Source organism: Gymnogyps californianus, chromosome 3, assembly GCF_018139145.2.
Source record: "Gymnogyps californianus isolate 813 chromosome 3, ASM1813914v2, whole genome shotgun sequence".
In the NCBI taxonomy this organism is placed as follows: Eukaryota; Metazoa; Chordata; class Aves; order Accipitriformes; family Cathartidae; genus Gymnogyps; species Gymnogyps californianus.
The window spans coordinates 68,298,065-68,317,622 of NC_059473.1; the positions used below are offsets into that span (position 1 = coordinate 68,298,065).

At 43.6% G+C, this 19,558-nt stretch overlaps 1 protein-coding gene across 1 annotated transcript in view; it reads right to left on the reverse strand.

Moving 5' to 3' along the window:
* Positions 1-1,100: 1,100 nt before the first annotated feature.
* The window catches only part of RSPO3 (R-spondin 3), a 63,209-nt gene continuing 44,751 nt past the window's right edge, over positions 1,101-19,558 (reverse strand). The window contains exon 5 of the mRNA XM_050894994.1: positions 1,101-2,150. Within this exon, the coding sequence (XP_050750951.1) occupies positions 1,957-2,150 (194 nt within the window). The 3' untranslated portion in view covers positions 1,101-1,956. The remainder of the gene's footprint in view (positions 2,151-19,558) is intronic.

The following is a 19,558-nucleotide window of genomic DNA, read 5'->3' on the forward strand; positions in this document are numbered from 1 at the left end:
AGACCAGCTCACTCTGGAGGAGGGTGTAGACAAGTTACATGATGGAGCTGGGAGCCAACAGATAGCCACCCCGACTCCAGTTTCCCACTGTTAGGTGCCTCTCACAGGCATGGAGCACACCCTGCTTTTGTGTCTCACCCATTCAGACTTCATTGCATGTGATGAGTGTTACATGCGTATGATGCTCATCTCTGTAAAATTCAGCCTTTGGTATTTAGGTCTTCTCACCAGCAAAAATATAATAGATGCGTATAATCAGGGACTGGTTGCAGAAAGTTTTGACTAATTCTCATGAAAGTTGGAGGCAAGCCGTGGGAGCCTTAAACACGCAGGTTATTAGACTACTGCATCTATACACGTATCATTAAGAGACAAAGCTCTTACAAAGCAAAATGTGGGAAACTGCCCTGCATTGCTGTCTGGATGATTAGGATATTCCTGCAAAAGTCACTGAAGCCTGTCTGTCAGGCTTCCTCACCCTGAGAGACAGGCTTCAGTGTTGGGCAGGGTCTTTTTTAAGGTCAAACTCGCTGTTGGGCAGGGTCTTTTTTAAGGTCAAACTCACTGTGAGAAACAGAAATAGTCAATAGGGGTGGGAACAGGCTGGGAAGGCTCGCCTGCCACGTGTTCTAGTCCACGCACCACACTGGGCAGGCTGTTACCCCTATGACAACTGCCCTTGGGGAAAGTATGGCAACAAAACACGTGCTATGAAGCATGTTTGTTCCTCAATGTATTTCTGTAAAGGGTAAATCCATTTCTGAGCAGCAAGTCAGTGTATAACATAGCCTGACTTGTGGGTCACTCTAGCCACTAATATAGCCAGAATGGTACCAAGGGGTTTGGTTTGTCCTCTGAGCAATGGAGATTTTCACCTCTGCTGTGTCAGAAAGAAGAACTAGAACAAGAATTTAAGTAAAATTGGACAGAAGGTTGTAATTTCTATCCTTCAATAGATTTATTGTCATGGATACTCTTTCACCAGATGCATGTTGTGGATGTAAGTTGTGTTCTCTTCTGTCTGTGAAGCTATGAAATGATTCCCTCCCCCAGTAGAAAAGGCGATACCATCACTGTGAAAAACACATACTTACATGATCTATTTTTCTGGTTTTTATTAACTCAACATTGTCTCCTACAAATACGATTTGTCATTCACCAGAAGATTTGAAATGTAGACTTAAGTTACACATAGGTATAAAAAGCATAAAACAGCACACACGGTACCACTGTTTAGACCAGAAAACATTGTGTTGTCCCACAGATAAGAGCGCTGTTCAAGCTCAGCTCCATCGCCTTCTGCCTCAGGGATTCAGTCTTCAAAGCTGCAGATGCTTCTGCTTCTTTTCCCTCAGCTTGTGAAGCCCTGCTAGCTTTCCGCTGGTGTTTCTCACCTGCGTCTGGAGCACGGACCAGGGAACCACAGGGCAATCCCATCCCGCTCCACCAGAGGTTATAAAACCTTGGGTTCCTACTGGCTCTTCAGAAACGTTTTCCTCCTTCTCTTAATATTTATGTACAATATATGAAGGGATACGATTTGCGTCTTTGATTTAGACATATCTCTTGCCTCATACTTAAACAATAACTTGAAAAATATTTTACAAAGAAAAAGAACATTGTTCATCTGAATGTCATTCATTATTATATTGCTATATTTTATACCCTATTATTAATATATACAAAATTTCTTAATTGCCTTTTACAGATGCATGGAAGCATATAATATAACAGTTTTAAAGTATCCCATTTTTAGATTTTTTTTTCCTTGGCTCATGTCAATCTCTTTAATAAACTATGGTTGCTTGGAGAATATAGGAAGTATTTGGAATGTTGTTTAAAGTTTAATAATAACTGGTAGCATTGTCCATTTGCGGCCTGAACGGTTGGAGCACCTGTCAGGGCGATCTGGTAGAGATAGCAGCATCATAAGACTTAAACAATCATGGAGGGCTGTTAATGTGCAGTGTCGACGGGTGCCAGGTTCTGTTCTTTATTTGGGGCTTTTCTTTTCTTCGGCTGCGTTTTGTTGTTGTTTTCCCTCTGTTCTCGGTTTTGTCTTCGGGCTGCTCGCCCTTTGCTTTCCTGTCTTGGCTCCTTGCTTTCGTCTTTGTTGGACTTTTTTCTTTTCTCCTCCCTATTTTTTTTCCCTGAAATAAAAATGATGGCACATTAGAAGGTTTGCTCAGGCTGTTGCAATTTCTGACTCCCTCGCTTTGCCATAGCCTGTAAAACTGGTGCTGGATTAGCACGTCCTGTTAGAAGCTGGACACTAGTACTAGTGTTTAGAAATGTCCAACTCTTCATCAAACTACTAAATTCAGCCACTGGGCTAGCACCTCCCGTCAGTCTGACTCTGAGCAAAGAGCCGAGAACTCCCTGGGGAGTCCCGGTGCTTTAGAGCTGGTATAAATATCTCACGCACTCATAGCCTGTCTCCCACAGCCAGGGGCACAGCTCCATGTACTCCACCAAAATACAGCTGGTTTTGGGGACATCTATGGCTGAAGCCAGGTAGCATTAACTATTGACTGGTCTGAATTTATTTTGGGCTGGGACCCAGAGCATGTGGTGAGAGGAAATTAGCCATCATGTTACTCCACTGCCAATGCTCAGCATCTATGTCTTTTAAAAATCCTTCTTCTCTCCCTTAACCCCCACCACACCCACATGCCGGGGGATTCTTGGCATTGCAACATGAATCCCACAACAAAGTGTCAGCTCCAGCACAGGTATGTGACCCTCTTCAGACTAAAAAGTGGTATTCCAAGTCTCAAGTCAAGCTTTAGACCATCGTTACAAAATTAGGTATTCAAGTACTTTATTGCTTTAAATATTTATAAAGGTAAGATGTTGAGGATTTTCACTGCTACAGACCTCTCCAGTAAAGCTTCCTGTCCCCTTAGGAACATTAAAACTTTGTATATTGGCTGTGGAGATGATATTGTTAGTGCATTTATGCTTGGACATAAGGAAGAAATTCTTTTTGCTGAGTGTGGTTAGATGCTGGAACAGGCTGCCCAGAGAAGTTGTGGATGCCTCATCATTGGAAGTGTTCAAGGTCTGCCTGGATGGGGCTTTGAGCAACCTGATCTAGTGAAAGATGTCTCTGCCCATGGCAGGGAGGGGTTGGACTAGATGATCTTCAGAGATCCCTTCCAACCCAAAAGATTTTGTGATTCTATGATTCCATTCCTTCTATTTGCTTTGCAAACCAGTGCAGGTATGACTTTGAATCGAACTTGTATGTACACACAAGCCTAAAACAGATTAGATTTTTTCAGTGTGGAACTGGTTCATCTACTGAGCTACGCAGCTGAAATTCACCTGTGGTTAGATGAATCCCAATGATGTCTTCAAAAGCAACCTCGCTTGAGACTTTCATGATACAATGTCATACTGACCTGTATGCCTCCTTACATGGAGAAATTTCTGGACAAGTATTGAAAAGCATCTGGCCAAACTCTGTTTTATGATATCATAGTAACGGTAATACTGAAAATAATCTATCCCTCTTTGTTACAGCAAAAATACTTTTTGCTTTTAAATATCAACAGAGATAATCCCGGCTTTCGTACACAAATGCTGGGGGAGTTACACAAGCGTGGCAATAGCTCTTGCTGTAGAAGATGCTGAGTGCAGGGAATTGTGCCCATTCCAGACTCAAAACCAGAGCTGGGAGTTTTTGGTGCCTCGATGGGCTCTATGGGAGTAGGTCACAGTGGGGGAGTAGGTGCAGGGGCAGTGGCTTTGTTCTGAGAACAGATGACCGTCCAAGGAGGACTAGGTCAGATAAAGGGAGAGAGATTCAGAGGAGGTGAAGAGAAGGCAGAAAGCAAGGAGTAAGACTAAGATGTGAGGATATGCTGTATCCTCTTCTTGTTGTGTAGCTCTGTGGGCTTATTTTACAGCTTCTCCATTCCTTACCATCACTGCCTGAGACCAGAGAGCAAGGGAAGGTTTAGACACACATATTAAGTCAAGTAGGGACAAACATCTGCACTTCTCATCTGTTGTTTCTGAAACATGCAGTAAAGCTTTAAATGTAAAATAGCACCTCAAATTTTAGGTAACCAGTCAGAGATTACCCCAATATATGCCCACATACCTGCAGAATCCCTCTCTGAATTTGGCAATGCCATCTAAGATGCACAGAGGTGAGCAAGGGAGACCTGCAGAATGGGCATGCGAGGCTCAGCGAGAGCTACCACCACTGGGAGAGCTGGGAGAGCTCCAGGCAGAAGTGAGCCTGCGTCTTACCCAGCTGTAATGCTGTCTCTTACTAATGGATAAATGACAGTATGGAATTTCGTTCCAGTGGTTTGTAAATACAGTTGGCCCAAGATGAAATGTTATTTGAATGGAAACTGTCCAGACATTCAGTGTTTGACATTGTTCACTTGGTGATTAGCCAAAATCCTTCAGCTGTGAATTCCTAGCCACAATTCTTTAAGTATGTTGGAATGACATTTAATGGTTTCCCTTTCAGTCATGGATCAGGATGTACGTATTTATATGTATGTGTGTGAATATACTAAGAATACACTATCTCTGTCTAGGTAGAGACTTATCTAGGCATGGCTTCACTGTATCTGTTTTAATCGGACTGGTGTCATTATAGAGGACAAGCAAAACTGGTCTCTGGAAAATACTTAAAACTCAGTCCTCATTCTCGTCTACTCTGAGGATAACTAGGTTGGAGTCCTCTGTGCAATTTTATACGTGGTTTAATGCCATCATCTTCATGCTGTTGCCATTTGTGAAAGAATCTGCCCTCTAGACCTGTGCTGTTCTGGTAATGCCATAAAGCATAGAAGGGTCAGCTTTGTCCAGGCTGGTTGTTAGCTCCTTTCACCACTATTTTAGTGGTAGTTTTTATATGACAATATAATGTTACTTCCAGTCAGTCCTTGGTTCAGTTTAGACCCAAGGGACAGCAGTTATCTGCTAGCATTGGGGAGTAGCTGGAGCCAAATTTTTGCATGCATCTCTCCCCCATCCATATCCCTGCTTTCTTCTTCCCAGAGATTTGTCCCTGAATATTTTTTCTTCTTCCTACTGCTTGCTGAAGCCCACTTCATAACAGCACATTGAGCTGGACGCCAGAAGTTGTGGAAATTCATTGGAAATTTGGGCATTTGGCTGTCTGTGAAATGAAAAGTGCAAAAATGACATGGGCCGTTAGGTTTACAGGTTCATCTCTGAACTACTTTGCATTTGAAGAAGAAAAGGCAAGGACAACATTAAAACTGAAGCTCACCAAAGAAGTAAATGATGCAATAATGTAAAACTTAGAAGAAAATATTCTCCCGAAATTTCAATTATTTCCCTTGTGTAGAATGCTGTCGTTAGCAAATCCTTCTGTGTTTGAACATGCAGCAATTTATGCCTCTATATCTATAGCTGTATCTCAGTGCCTTTTCACGTGGCTGTACTGCATTTAAACGAAGGTCTCCCCTCGGCAGCGGGCCCGGCGCGGGGGGGGGGGGGAGGCGGGGGCCGGGGCCGCCCGCGAGGGGGCGCCGCGGTGCCGCGCCAGGCCCGTGCGTGCGCGGGCGGCGGCGGCGGCGGCGGCGGCGGCGGCGGGGGAGCCCGCGGCGGGGGGGGCAGCGCCGGCCCTCCGCCCTCGGGGGCCGGCTGCTGCAAGGCCGGGGTGAAGCGAACGGCTCTCCGCATGCGTGGAGGTTTCCTTCTCTCTGCCGTCCAGTTATTTTCCTCGGGAGTTAGGGACGAGTGTTTCCTGTCCAATTCCCTTCCTCCGCGTCTTGTCTGCTGTTACATCGTCTGTCTGTGCTTTATGTTGCGTACGCGATGAACTTTTTTCAGTGTGCCAGGAAGAGGATGTAAAAAAAGGCAGTGTGTTGTGCCACAACATGGGAATATTACTGTTTCCTGATGGGTTATAGAGTTCTCTTATAGTGATGACTAACACTACAAACGTTTATGTCTTCTTATGGATTCAATAAAACCTTTCAAAATTAGAAAAGAAAAAAGAGGGTAAGTCTTTTTAAATAGGAGATAGTCAAACATTTTCCAAGAGAATGTTTTGCTCATGAAGATGAGGATTCACAAGATTCTAATAGTTCTGTGAAGTAATTATTTGGCATTAAAGTAGCTTTTGTTCCAGAACTGAAGCTTCGTACAACCAGCTGTAGTGGAAGAATTAGTCTGTAGGCACTGTCCAGTGAATTTTCTTGTAGATAGGGGATACTTTACTGCTTCTAATAATAGCAGCTTTGTATATTGAAGAAAATCTACAGACATGCTATAATTTTGAGAAGTGCAGTAGTTCAAATTAACTGCAGACATGAAATTAATTCAGAGAACAGTATAATTACATGTCAAATCAGCTTGAAGGTGCTGAGTTCTTGTTAATCTAATTTACAGCCCCTGGTCAAAGAAATCCCTGCATCTGTATTTATGCAATCCATGTCTGAATACATCTTTAAGTATGCAAGCCAGATTATTTCAGAGAAGTCTTTGCATTATTGCATCAGATGTGGTGTTTCCATTAGACCTATAGCCATATTTTATGGAGTAAAGGGGGGAAGGGTTGGTGACGACTTGGGAGAACTTGGTACTTAAGAATACCATGTGAGAGACAGTTAGTTACTGAAAAAATCACGGCTGACGTGGATTAACTACCGCAGGTTCCAGATTTCATCTACTTTAGGCATTGTCACTTAGTCCCACCCTATTATATGCAGCTGTAATTACTACAGGGAACTCAGAGCAGCATATTTGTTCACTTCTCCCTTCCGTGGGCACTGAAACCCCAAACCACCGTAGGAAGGCATAAAATCTGATTGTGCAAACTGCTTCGCTTTAGTGGGGGGTGTCACAGGGTAGGTCTCATGGAAACCCCAGAGGGATGAGAATCTGGCGTCAGGCATTTGGGATGATCATATTTCTTTTGGAGAGATCACTCCCATGAAGAAATTTACCCTGGGAGAGCAGAAGGGGCAAGAGGAGTCGCTGAACTGTGCCTGGCAGGGTTGCAGGCACTGACGTAATCAGCCCCTATCTGGAAGGGTCCCGGTGCTTTTACTGTGCATGTCACCACGGACCACAAAATCCTTCCCACTACACTGTAATAAGCTGAAGAGCTATAATAAAAGACCACAAGCCACAGCTGTAACGTGCCACAGTGTTCTTTCACACCCCTCACAGCCTCGGCTGACCTCTCAGCACTTTCCCAGCTACTGGAGCGCTGTCAGCCCCAGCGCTCCGGTACCGGTGCCCCGATACCTCTGTACCCGACGGGATACGGGGACAAAACTTGGGGGCTAAGTGCCACCACTGTGTCTTGCCCTCCTTCCCACCTATCCACACCCTTCTCAGAGACATTTTTTAGTCCTCTTAGACTAAAAGTCTGTCACCCCTTCCTCATGACACGACCTGGACAACAACAGCATGACGTGCTGAGCGAAGATACCAGTAAGAGGAGCATGCCCCAGGCTCTAAAAACGCTTACTACAGCTCCATCTACAATAAACTCGTGTCATATTATGCAAATGAGTAGATCACTCTCATTTTCAAGAGAAGTGACACATTTTTTTCTGGAACACAGGCTGTAGCAGGTACTCATACTACTTGCCAAGTAACAGTCCTCCAAACCCCCAACTGCCCAGTGATGCAAAGGACATTCTCCTTTCATTCACAAGCCATTAGTGGCTGATTCATCTGGTATGTCTTTTTGAAGTTTAAACAGCATAACTTTGTTATCAGCAATCATTGTTTTCCTAGTTACAGTGGCCCTATTTTGTAATCACTAGATTTTCAGGTGACCAGAGTGGCAAGGGTCAACAACTTCAGAATTACCTAGGTGCTACATGGCTCAGTGTATCTCCTGGCCTTACTTACTCTTGAAGATGCACCGACTGCTGGAGTGAATATAGGTAAAAATTTTAAAGGAGCTAAGGTCCAAAGGCATTCAAGGAGCAATTAATTTGGCCAAACATAGGTTCTCCTGCTGTTGAGATGCATGAGGACAGCCTACCTGGCTTCTTCATACCAGTCCAGATGGAAACAGGTCTTAAGGCATGTGTCATCCACAGTCCTATGTGGTGATCTTAGATAACCCAAGATACCTCAAATGATATCGACACTTATGGTTGAGCAACTGCATTAGGGGACTTGGTGACTAACTTGTACTTACATGCCCTATCTCCTCTTGAAAATGGAAATACTTCTCTAGATGTAGACTCTAGGTGATGTTGGAGCCTGAGACCTACAGAAGTCTTTCTATGAGATTTAGGATGCTTCAGCTTCATTTGCCTCTGAAAATAGGATCTGGACTACTAGATTGCATTCACTTGAAAAATGTTCTTATTTATGTTGTGTGTGCTAGCCTGTCTTTGCAAGAAAAGGACAATGCTGAGGCAGGCACGTTAGGGGGAACGAGAATGTTGTGTCTAAATACAGGAATAGATCAGGCCTGCACAACAGCCATTTGCATAAAGCAGGCAGAGAGGAAAGAGAGGAGGCTGAGCAGATCAGCTATGCTGAGACAGGAGATGTCAGGCTTTGGGGCTGTAGCAGATAAAGAGCAAGTTGTATCCCATTAGGTGTATGGGAAGTAGCAAGGGATCGTTTCTTTTCAGGGCTGCTTGGGAAATGACACTGCTACACTCATGAGCTCATAAGCAAGGCTTATGGCAAGTCCCTGCCTTAACTGTCTTCTGATGACCTCTTTGCAATAGAAATGAGCTGGATCTGCCTTTCCTGTGCCATAGAAAAGACATTGCCAGTGCCTGAAAATACAAGAATATCCTCCAGTCAAAGAAGCAGCCAGAGGAGGAGGATTTCTATAATGAGTTCTGTTTGCTGTTTGTGGAGACATTTACTGCTGTCTCTTCAAACCAGAGCCTGTGGGGATTTATTTCCTTTGCACTTGTCTGTTGGGACTAAGGGAATTTGTTAGCAGCCTTGTTTTAATAAGGACTAATGTTGTGCTAACAACAGCAATTTTATAATTAAATAACAGTTTTTATCTTATAAGAACCCGCAGCTTATAAACTCTGAATGCAGCTTCCAAAGACAGGAAAGTAATGGCTAGTTAGCAGAGCAGAAAGCCACTCCACATTGCTTAGGACAAGAAGTGACATACACCATGCTGGTATTTAGGAAAGTCGCATTTTCTCGTCAAGCTTGCTTTGAGATTTTTAATGGTGGCTTCTGAATGGGATTTGATTTTTACAGCTCTCCTAAAAGTGGCAAAAAGGTAGATGAGTGTCCAAATGCACCTTATAAGCCTCTTTTAAGACTAACGGAATCAGATGCCAATACAAAGCTTGGTGATAGTAGTCATTGGTACCAAAAACGCTTACCCTGTTGTTAGAGCATCAGGATATTGGCAGAAATCTATAATAGCTTGTTTTCCTTTTAGGCAGCAACAATCCAAGCCCTCCCATTAGCCCAGATTGAGGTCATAAATATAGTCCTTTTTAGAGACTTAGTTCAGCTGGTGCAGGCTTTTGAGCAAACCAGAAATAAAAATGTGATGCTGCATTATGTCAGAGCTGCATGTTTAGTCTGCCTCTCTAGAAATAATCAAGAAAAGTTATACATGATAAGAGACAGATGCTAGTGCCTCAGCAGACATTTGAACTCTTTCTAGTACAATAGTAAAAAGGAGAAAACACCCAAAGAAACTTGTTTCTTTAGTACTCAAATTTGTACTCGGAGTGCTCTGAAGGGAGGGATAAACAAGAAAAGACATTTTCCTTGGCTTTACTTAAACTGATTGCATTAATGTAACCTGCCAATTCAGAAGATACTTATATAACCCCAGTGTTTGGATGCATCCGTAAGAATGCCTTTTTCCCTAAGTGACCACAGCTTGGAGCGGGGCTATACCGATGACTGAGTACGGATCCTGAAGGGGATTTGCAAGTGCCGCGTCTAACACTTGGGCCAGGCGAGCAGTTCCTGCCCTGGCACTAGACGCCAGGGCCGGGGAACCGGGCATCTTCCACCGTTTCATTTGCTGGTATAGGTGCAGCTATGCACTCCCCCTGGAGCCCCCTCCTTACATCTCCTTAAGTTTCCTGATGTGCCAGGAAGGTAAAAGAAGACGAGGAGTCAACAGGATGCACCTCTGGCCCCGCTCTGCACGGTTCACTTGTCCCCTCCGCCCAAAGCACGGTTTGTTTGTGTTCCCGCCTGGGGTGACACCTGTGCTGACAGGTAGACGGGAGCCCCTGCGCGTCCCACAGGTAACCCAGGCCAGCCTGATGGATGGATCAGCCGGTCGGCAGTAGCTAACACGCAGGGGGACGGCAGCCCCTGATGGATCCACTCAGCAAAACCCTCAGCCGAGAGCCAGGGTGCTGTTACTTAAATTTGCTGGAGGCCCGATTCTGCCCTCTGTTGTACTTGCTCAAACACGCGGAGGTCACCAAGGTTGGTCTCTGGTGTAAATGAAGGGAGAATTTGCTTTCAAGGATACTTTTCAAAACAAGGTGTTGAAAAATGACTGTTTCTTTCTGTTTTGTGTCTCCAATGTGTGTGTACTATTTCAGCTGGCCAAAGCATTGATCCTCCCCTCTCTAGGTAGTGCCAATATTTCCAAATACATTTTCATGCTGATTAAAATGACAGATCAGGTTTCTAAATTTCATACAGATCAGGCATTCCGAAGGTCCCCTTTCAAAAAGGGTGACATGACATTTCACTTTGGCCATCTCCATATGTTTCTGAAGAGTTTTTCTCACCTACTGAGAGGATACCTGGCAGTTCACCAGGTAGAGAGCAGCTTGTGGAGAAGGGAATTGGGATCACCAAGACTCTTGGGCTGCCTCTGAAAAAGGCTCAGGAAATTTTTATGCCAAAGTGATTCAGAGTTTAGCCCTAGGAAGCTCGGCGGGCTCGGGTGACCAAGATGCTGTCAAAGGGATCTCAAGTTTTCAGCCTCTTGAGTCCTTGTCAGTCTGCCAGGTGGGTTGCCAAAGGCCAACCCAATGGACAAGCCAGCAGGATACCAGGCAGAAATCTAACACAAAGGCAAAGTCGGTTCAAAACCTGCCTACTTTCCACTGGGGCTTCACTGAAATCAGCAAGTTTCTGGGAAATGTGATGACTTTGATAATCTGGTATTTTCCATTCCTTTGGAAAATTCAGCCCTATAAAATATTTAAAAAAAGATTTCTAAGTAGGGGTCGTGGAGGACATGCATGAAAAAAACTTGAATACAAATATTTTAACATTGTCCATAAGTCTTCAATTTAAAATGAATCACAGATAGAAATTGTCCATATAAATTTTATCCAGGCTGTCTTGTCTTCTTTTTTTTTTTCCCAAGAATGTGATAAGTTTATTCTTTTTAGATCCCTCTGGGAATGAACTGTGTGTTTAGAGCTGTTTGTAGTAACATAGGCTTTGCACACTGAAGTGAGCAGCCGGCTTTATGAGTAGCTTGAAGTGGAATGTGAAGAATGAGTATGCCATGTGACAGTGCATCACTGCAGTCCACTTCACTTAGTATACTTTATAAACTGACCACCACGCCATTTAGATGGGATACGAACGAGGTTGCGTGGCCCAAAGGTTAGAGGAGATGCAGCCCCCACCGAGATGAGAAAGCAGCCTCTCATGACAGAGGGCATCACCAAGCGCTAAGGAAAGTCTGTAACCCCTTAGCCACTCCACCAGGAGATCTGCCCTGTGTCCTGTCTAGCACAGTTCCTACCAGCAGTACACAGTGGCAGTTCAGCAAAACTTGCTGTAGGCATGTTTTGTTTTTCTGCTTGGTGCTTGGCTGGTGTCTTAAGGGTGCTGCAACAGTGCTGGTAAATTGGTAACACTCCAAGGCTTTACACTTCCAGGTGTGCCTGTGGGGTGTACACAGGCGGGGCTGGTTACAGGAGCCAAATTGTAGGGCTGCAAAAAGGTTCTAGGGAACCCGAAGCAAAAGTCCAGTGAGTGAAATTTTCTGTACTACAATGTATTGCAAGAAGTCAGGACCTTCTCTAGCCTCTGAAAACTGGGACTGTGGGGACCAGCACTCTCTCTTTCCAGCTGCCTCCTGCCTCCAGATGAAGAAGCCCACTGTATACTAGTCAACTAATATGTTCATGCTTCTCTTTAAAACTAACTAATAACTTTCCTGCCTGCTCCAAGAACTTTTACATTAGTCAAAAGGAGAAACTACTCACTATTTCTACAGATCTGAGAGCTACCTGCTTTTGCTAGCAACTCCTTAGGCACTCTTTTATAACGTCTGAGACCAATCCTGTAGCCACTAAAACCAGTAATATTTTGCAAGGGTCTGGTATGACATGCTCAGAAACACTTTATATACTGTCATACAGAAGTGTAGAAATCTCAGGGGCAAGAAAACATCAAACAGTTGGTGCACACATACTGTAGTAAGATAATAAAAGGAGCAGGATGCTTTGTCCAAAGAATCCAGAGCAAATAGACCCTTACTCCAACCTCAACCAGAAACTCTAAGAAGTTACTTAAAATTGTTCATGCACTTTTGAAAATGTTACCCAAGATGTCTCTATGTCCAGGAAGTTAATTTATGTGCTCTGAAAGAGTGAGTTGTTTTCAGTTAGAAAATAGAGGTTCCATCAACCTTAAGCCTGTAGTATTCAGAGGGATTCACAGAGACTCTTCCATCTCCATATTGCATCTTCCACTATGTCACATTTAAACTTAAGAGATTTATCCATCATAGCTTTAGTTTGATTTAAGATCACTGGGCAAAAAAATCCAGCAACGTAAAATATACTGTGGCTGGGAATGTAGTCCTTCGTCTCAGTGACGAACCTTTTTTTCTTTATAATATAGTCTCCATATGACTTCCTCAGGTTCCACAACTGTAAAATGGAGGTGAGAGTTCCTTAATTTTCGGAAGTGCTTTGGGATCTACGGATAAGAACCACTACTGCTGCAAATCAGAGCCACTGAAGTGGACAGAGAGTCCTCCTTACTTCAATTAATGTTTTGAAGCACCAAACATCATGCTTCAGCCAAATAGAGAGGTCAGGATCCTTCTTTACAGAGTATCGTTTCCTTGCTCATGCTTAAAGGTAGCAGGGGCTGGATCACCCACTGGCATTCCCTCCCACCACCCACATCCGTACAAGAAATAAAGTCAGTTCCTGTGGATTTAAACGAAATCCTTCTGGTTTAGCAATACACATTTCTACTTAAGCAATAAACATCTGTCATCTGCCATTCATTAATATTAATTATAAATGGTCACTAGCTCATGGGATCCAAGTCCACCAGCTGAGATTTTTCCAGCTTTGACCTTGTTAGGGTTTGTATAAAGTGTTCAGAAGGGTCCTTCGAAGCTCGAAGCCAACAATAAGTGCAATTTGCAGAGTACAGCGTTTAGATTATGCACTTTAGAACAAGAGCAGTCAGGAGGGGTGATGTGGAGCGGGGGAGGGAGGGAAGGAGGGAATACAGAGCCTGAAACAGCGTTCCTTTAAATGCTTAAGAGTTTTAGACCTTTCTGCAGGCTAATGACAGGGAGAGGCATTGTCCATAATGAAACTGGCCCATCCATTAAACATTACTGTAAATGAAAGGTTGCGTGAATTAAAGGTTGTTCATCTCATGTTTCAGGAATGTAGCTGTGTTTCATGTCTGAAGCCTGTTTTCCTTTTAAATGGAGTTCTTCAGATGACAAATGAGAGAGAGAATTTCAGAAAGCAAATGGGCAGAAGTAAATACATGCTTAAGAACAAAGCAGAGACATAACTGTAGCTGTAAATCTTTATACTGAAGCTACTGTTTGCCATAGATATTGGGAAGGATTAGATTAGAATTGAGAAATTTCATTACTGGGTCATTTTGCTTGTAAACCAAAAAACAATAGAAAAATCCCCACAGTTAATCGTTAAATTCTAGCCTTAATATCACCTGTATATATTTCACTTGTGGACCTCTGGTTAATTCTTTTGCTACCATTTTGGATTTCAAGGAACTAAAAATAGGAAATTTAGGAAATGCTTTTTCTGAATTTTGCATGGCCACCACATCTTTAAATGATAAATGTTTTTTTTCCCTCCCCTTTAATTTCTTGCCACTGAAAAATTGCTTCAGCAAAAATTACTGAAAAATAATACTTGTTTGCATCAGTCCTTAAAATTAGCTTATTTTTTTTCAGGCCCAAGCATACAGCAATATGTGCCTCATGGGTCACATCTTCGTCTGCTCTTAAAATATACGTAGCTCCATTGGCAGAGAGGTGGTAGCTTGTATCTCTGGTGAATTAGTGTAACAAGTTCACTGAAATTTTCTGTAAGAAATTCCAGCCCTATACTCTTCCTATAACAATAATTCAAAGTTGATGAATGCAAAGAGGAAGATGAACAGATATCTCAGCAATGCAAATGACTAAACTGGACAAAATGAAAGGAAAGTTGGTTTCAGTTCTTTGACTTGGGCCCAAATAAAAGTCTGAGCTTGGTAAAGACAGCAGGAGGCCTTATATTGACGTCAATGGACAGAGATACTTGGATTTGTGCTTTGTAAATGTGCAGTACGCTGTGTCTCTGTGGAAGTCTTACAGAAGGCAACAGGCAAGAAAAAATTTTGTGGAAATTTTGTAGCAATTTTAGAAATGCTTATCAAAGCATTATCAAGTCCCTTACTAGGCTATGAAGCTGAACTACTATACTTAGACTGTCTCTGATGGATGTTTGTCTAACCTCCTTAAAAATCTTCCATGACAGAGATTCCCACAACCTCTCTCCTGATCTTTACAATCTCTGATAATAACATTGGATGTTATCATCTCATTGGGAACGCTCTGAAGCTCCTTTGGACCTTTGTAAAGGAAAGTTATGGCAGAGCGAATGTTTTCTTTTTCAAAGTTCTGAGGTTGGAAGAGAGCTGGGAGGTGGCAGCCTAAGCAGACCGAAGGCTACATCAGGTGTCAGAGCTGGCAGAGAGAGTGAGCTGAGAAGAGACGACGAGACTGGAGATGCGGAGACCTGGGTGGCGAAAAGCAAACAGAGCTGTCTGGGTGGGGAAGAACAGGCAAATATCCAGAAAGATGAGGAGAAACAGCAGCCAAAAAGTGCTCCCTTGTTTTCGCTTTGTTACAAGGGAATGCTGAAAATCCCTTCTTTACAGCTAGATCCAAAGTACTCTGAAGTCAATGGGATTTCAGTGGGTCTTGGATCAGGCCCTTTAAAAGAAGGGCAGCTGTAACCCGATAATGAATGAGTGCCACTGCTGTCCACAACTGGCAGTGTTATAACAGCATTGCTATACATGGAAGTGTTCCACAGCCCAGGATTTGGCTGATTAAACAGTGCTGCATGTGTCACCATTAGACTTGAAACATCCACTGCCTGATTTACTCTCTAGCTCACATACCCCAAATGTTTTGCATTCTTGGACTAAATTTGATAGATGTGCTAGCAAACTTCTCTCTTGCATTTGTTCTTCTTTCCAGGACACACAGGCCAAAATAATGAGGGTTTTAGATCTCCAGGTGGCAAGGACCCGGTGAGCCCTGCTGTCAGCAGCCACTTCCCTTCACGTTTACTTTGTGGTAATATTGCCCAAAGGTGAGAAAACACCTCGCTGTGGTCTTCTGGAGAGTCAAGAGAAAGAAGTTGTCAAGATCTCTTGCTGTGGCACACAGCCTGGAAGATGCTCATTTCCTCTTCCAGCTGTGACAAACATGTCCCTCCCTCAGAAAGAGCTCCTTAAAGCACTAGAAGTTAGGGCAAGAACTGTGGAAGCATCGACTGCGAGAAGTGATAGAAGGACCAGTGTGGAGAGAAAGATGGGTACGTGAGGATGTGCAGGCAGAGCAAGGAAGTGATGTGGGGTAAGAGAGAACGATACTCCGCTCTTTTGCACGTGGTCTCTGCCCTGCGCTGAGAGGGGAGAGTAGCCACAGTTTCCTGTTTGCCTCTCCCTGAAACTCAACAATGTGAAGTCGCTGAAGGCGAAGGTGCCATGGATCAGTAAAGTACAGCTGTACCAGGGAAGACAGCCAGAGACCAGGCAGACCCCTGCGTGTCTGCACAGCATAACTGGTAGTTTGTTTTAGGACTCTGTTTGACCTGCAACAGCCGTCCCTCTTCCCCAGTCAAATGTGCTACAGAGGGAATAGCCCCAGCTAGTTTGGATGCAAGCCAGGAGGTGGCCCTTGGCCTTGTGGCCAAGGAGCAGACCTTTGCCTGCTTTTCTTTAGCAGTATAGACATAGCTGCGGATTTCACCTTCTAAAGCTGGAGCTGCTCCTCTCAATCCCAAACGTTTTTATTCAAGAGGGAAGATTTTAGGCAGGTGCTGGAAATTTGGTGCTGAATGAATACCTGTTGGGCACTTTGGGAGGGGAAGGAAGAGGGGTTCATGAGAACTTTGTATTCCCTCCTCTTTTTCCTGCAGAGCTCAGGCATCTAAAAGATAGTCAGCCAGCCAATTCTGGAGCACAAGGAGGCACCAGAAGGGAAGATCAGAAAGAGAAAAAGAGCTCATTTCTATCCCTTATTTGGTTTAGTGATCTGAGGAGAACAGCTCTCACATCGTTCACATTTTAATAGAAGAATGCAATCAGCTTTTTTTCTGATTCACTTCCCTTACAGGAACAATTGACCACACACTTCTTTCTCAGCTTTGACACCGTTCCTGTTAATATGAGGTTGATGCTGTTTACCAGCAGCGCACCCAGCACATTTATTATAGCATGCTCCGGAGGACCTCAGGGCGGCTGAACGACCTCCCTTCTGCTCCCAGGCCCCCCAGGACAAGGAGGAGACAGAAGGTGGCAAGAGAGGAGCTGGCAGCAGGAGAGGAGAACATCTCCTGAGGAGCACAGAGACAGCATCAGCCCAGCACCCTGCGAAGCTGAAACCAATTTTGATACCTGAGGGCCTGACAGGTTGGTGTATAGCCACAGCCATTTTCAGCCCGACTGTTCATTGAGATGCATATTATTCAGAGAATACAGCCTTGGCACAGTACACACGTACGCAGTGTGTGCATACGTGTATAGTACCATATGTGCAGAGGCACGCAGCATGTATGTATTACCTGCAGTTGATACGTGTCTGTCAGAACTGGAAGCTATGATGAGAATTTAATGTTCACACTAACACAAACAAAATAAACATCCTTGTAGCAAAACGCAATATTGCTATTAATTAGTTCAGATTTTAAGGTCGCAGTTTGCAGGTAGTAACCTAATAAGACTTTCAAAACTGCCTGTGATTAAATTTTGAAGATGCTATGATTAAAGTTTAAAAATGGCTTTTCCAACCATTTCAGCCCTTGAATTGTAGAGCCAGTACATCCTCTACTATTAGCTATTTTGGATTCACAAATCACTCTGACTCATATCGGTCCTATTTTTCCCCTCTTAACCCTTCTCACCCAGACCTCTTTTCTAGATCGCACCCCTGTCTGCCGGCGCGCAGCAGTGAGCAGCCCTGTGCTGTCCGTGCCCTGCCTTGCTCAAGGCATCCCCAGGACGCCATTTCACTTCGTGTTGCAGCTAGCGGATTCCCAGCCTTACTCTTGGAGGCTGGAAATGTGTTAAAGTTAAAGAGTCAAAACCCCTGCAAGGAAAGGAAATGAGAGGTCCTCTTGGCAGCAACAAACAGAAAATAAACAACCAAACTCTTCACAAGACAGATTCCTCAATTATAGTAACTCAGGCTCACAAAGGCCAGAGTTATGACCCATTGGCGTATGCAGTATGTAAACACAGGGATGCAGTAATTAGCTTTGTGTTCATTTTGAGGCTTCAGAAGTCCTGTGACCTGCCATGGAGTAAGGTCATTAACCATAACCACACTAGTGACCTTCACACAGGACACCCCATCTCTCACAGTTATACGAGCGAACTGTGCACTGTGACGTCTCCCCAGCTCACATGCTCCAGCCCTCTTGTTTTAAATGCCATTGAGCTATACATGAGGGAGAGGATGTGACTTTTGGGATGAACCGTGATCGGAATATCTTCCTTTCCCACGTAGCAATGCTTAGGACTTAAATGTGAATAAGTAAAAATACTCAGTACCAAAAATATCCAGAATTTCCCCCAAGTCCTTTTTTTTTAAATCAGAAAAATTTGTTTAGAAATGGTACACTGAGGAATTATTGGACTGGCGTGGGCCTCCATTGCCCTGGGAAGAGACTTTTGTCTTTGGTGTGTGGAGTGTAGAGGGACAGACTATTCATAGCTTGTTCTGTAAAGGGCAGTTCACCTTTGAAGAAGCAGGTGTGCAGCCATTACTAGATGTTTATCAACAAACACAACAAAACGCTGCTCTAACCCCGATATTGCCAACACTAAATGAAATCAGTATTGGGAATGAGAATTTTTCAACTCTACTTTTTGTTTTACTGTGGCTGACCCATGGATCCCCTGAAACACGCTCATCTTGCTTACAGAGTCAGCCTGGGTGAACCTTGGTTTAGATTTTGCAGTGTTGCGAAGTTATTACTGTGCAGATGGAGAAAATGTGCCCTTTAATTTAAAAGTTAATGCGTAAAAGTCCAGATCACTCACACTAGGCTGTCCTTGACAGTCATTGGAAAGAAACAGCCACTTTCAGGAGGCAAATTATTTTGCCCTTATTAGAATCTGCTTTACAGTGTCATGGATCCCCCTCCCCACGTGCAGTATTAACCTCACCATTAACATGACCCTTGCTTTGACAAAAACAACTAATTTTTAGCTGTCCAGCTTAAGTGCAGTGAATCCCATTATGCTCTTGCCAAGCCTACGGAGGTTCAGTGGAGTCCCAGCTTGTCATTCCTTGTCTGAATTCTCAGATAGCAAAACTCTCTCTGTGAAAATTCACATCAAATTCAGATTGCCCAGTGTGACAACAGAGCTCAACAAAATGCACAAGCAACTGTTCCAGAGGTCTGGCAGTCCAGAATTGTTAGGGAAAAATGGATATCACCACATGAATAAACACATTGATGTGGCACATACTTACGCAAGTCTTAAGTGGCTATGTAGGAGTTTCTATGGGTTGTGAAGATCATGAAACCCTGATTTTATGTGCCACGATTCAAAACCTGTACAAAGAAGTGGTGAAACTCCCACTAATTTCAAATGGCTTCCTTCACTACTGTACTTCAACATACATTTTAAAATGCAATGCAATTTATGCATCTTTTCTTTTATTTTAGGAGGGCCTCTCTTTTTCTTTCTCTGTTTTGCCTGGGACAGCTTAACTGACTGTTAATGAAATTAGTGCACCTCAACCAGAGATCAACTGCAGAAACTTTTCTTTGTGAGAAATACTGAAGGGGCAACTTAGTTTCGACTCCAGAGCCCTCTGTGCTGCATTGTTACGTGAATCCATATGGCATCAGAGCATGTACATTAGGGTGGGTAACTCAATGAGTTTAAGTAAGTTAAGTGAGTGAAATTAGTTTATTGTCTAATATTTTAAGTTTGTTAGTATTAAGTTACATTGTTTTCAGCTGAAGTAAATTCTTGATGAATGGCTTGGGATTTTTAGCTGAGTGGTGGTTTTGGAAATCTGATGGATGCCTGATAGGATTCCTTCCTCACACCATAGCCAACTGAAGAAATTTTTTTCAGACATGATCTGATTAAT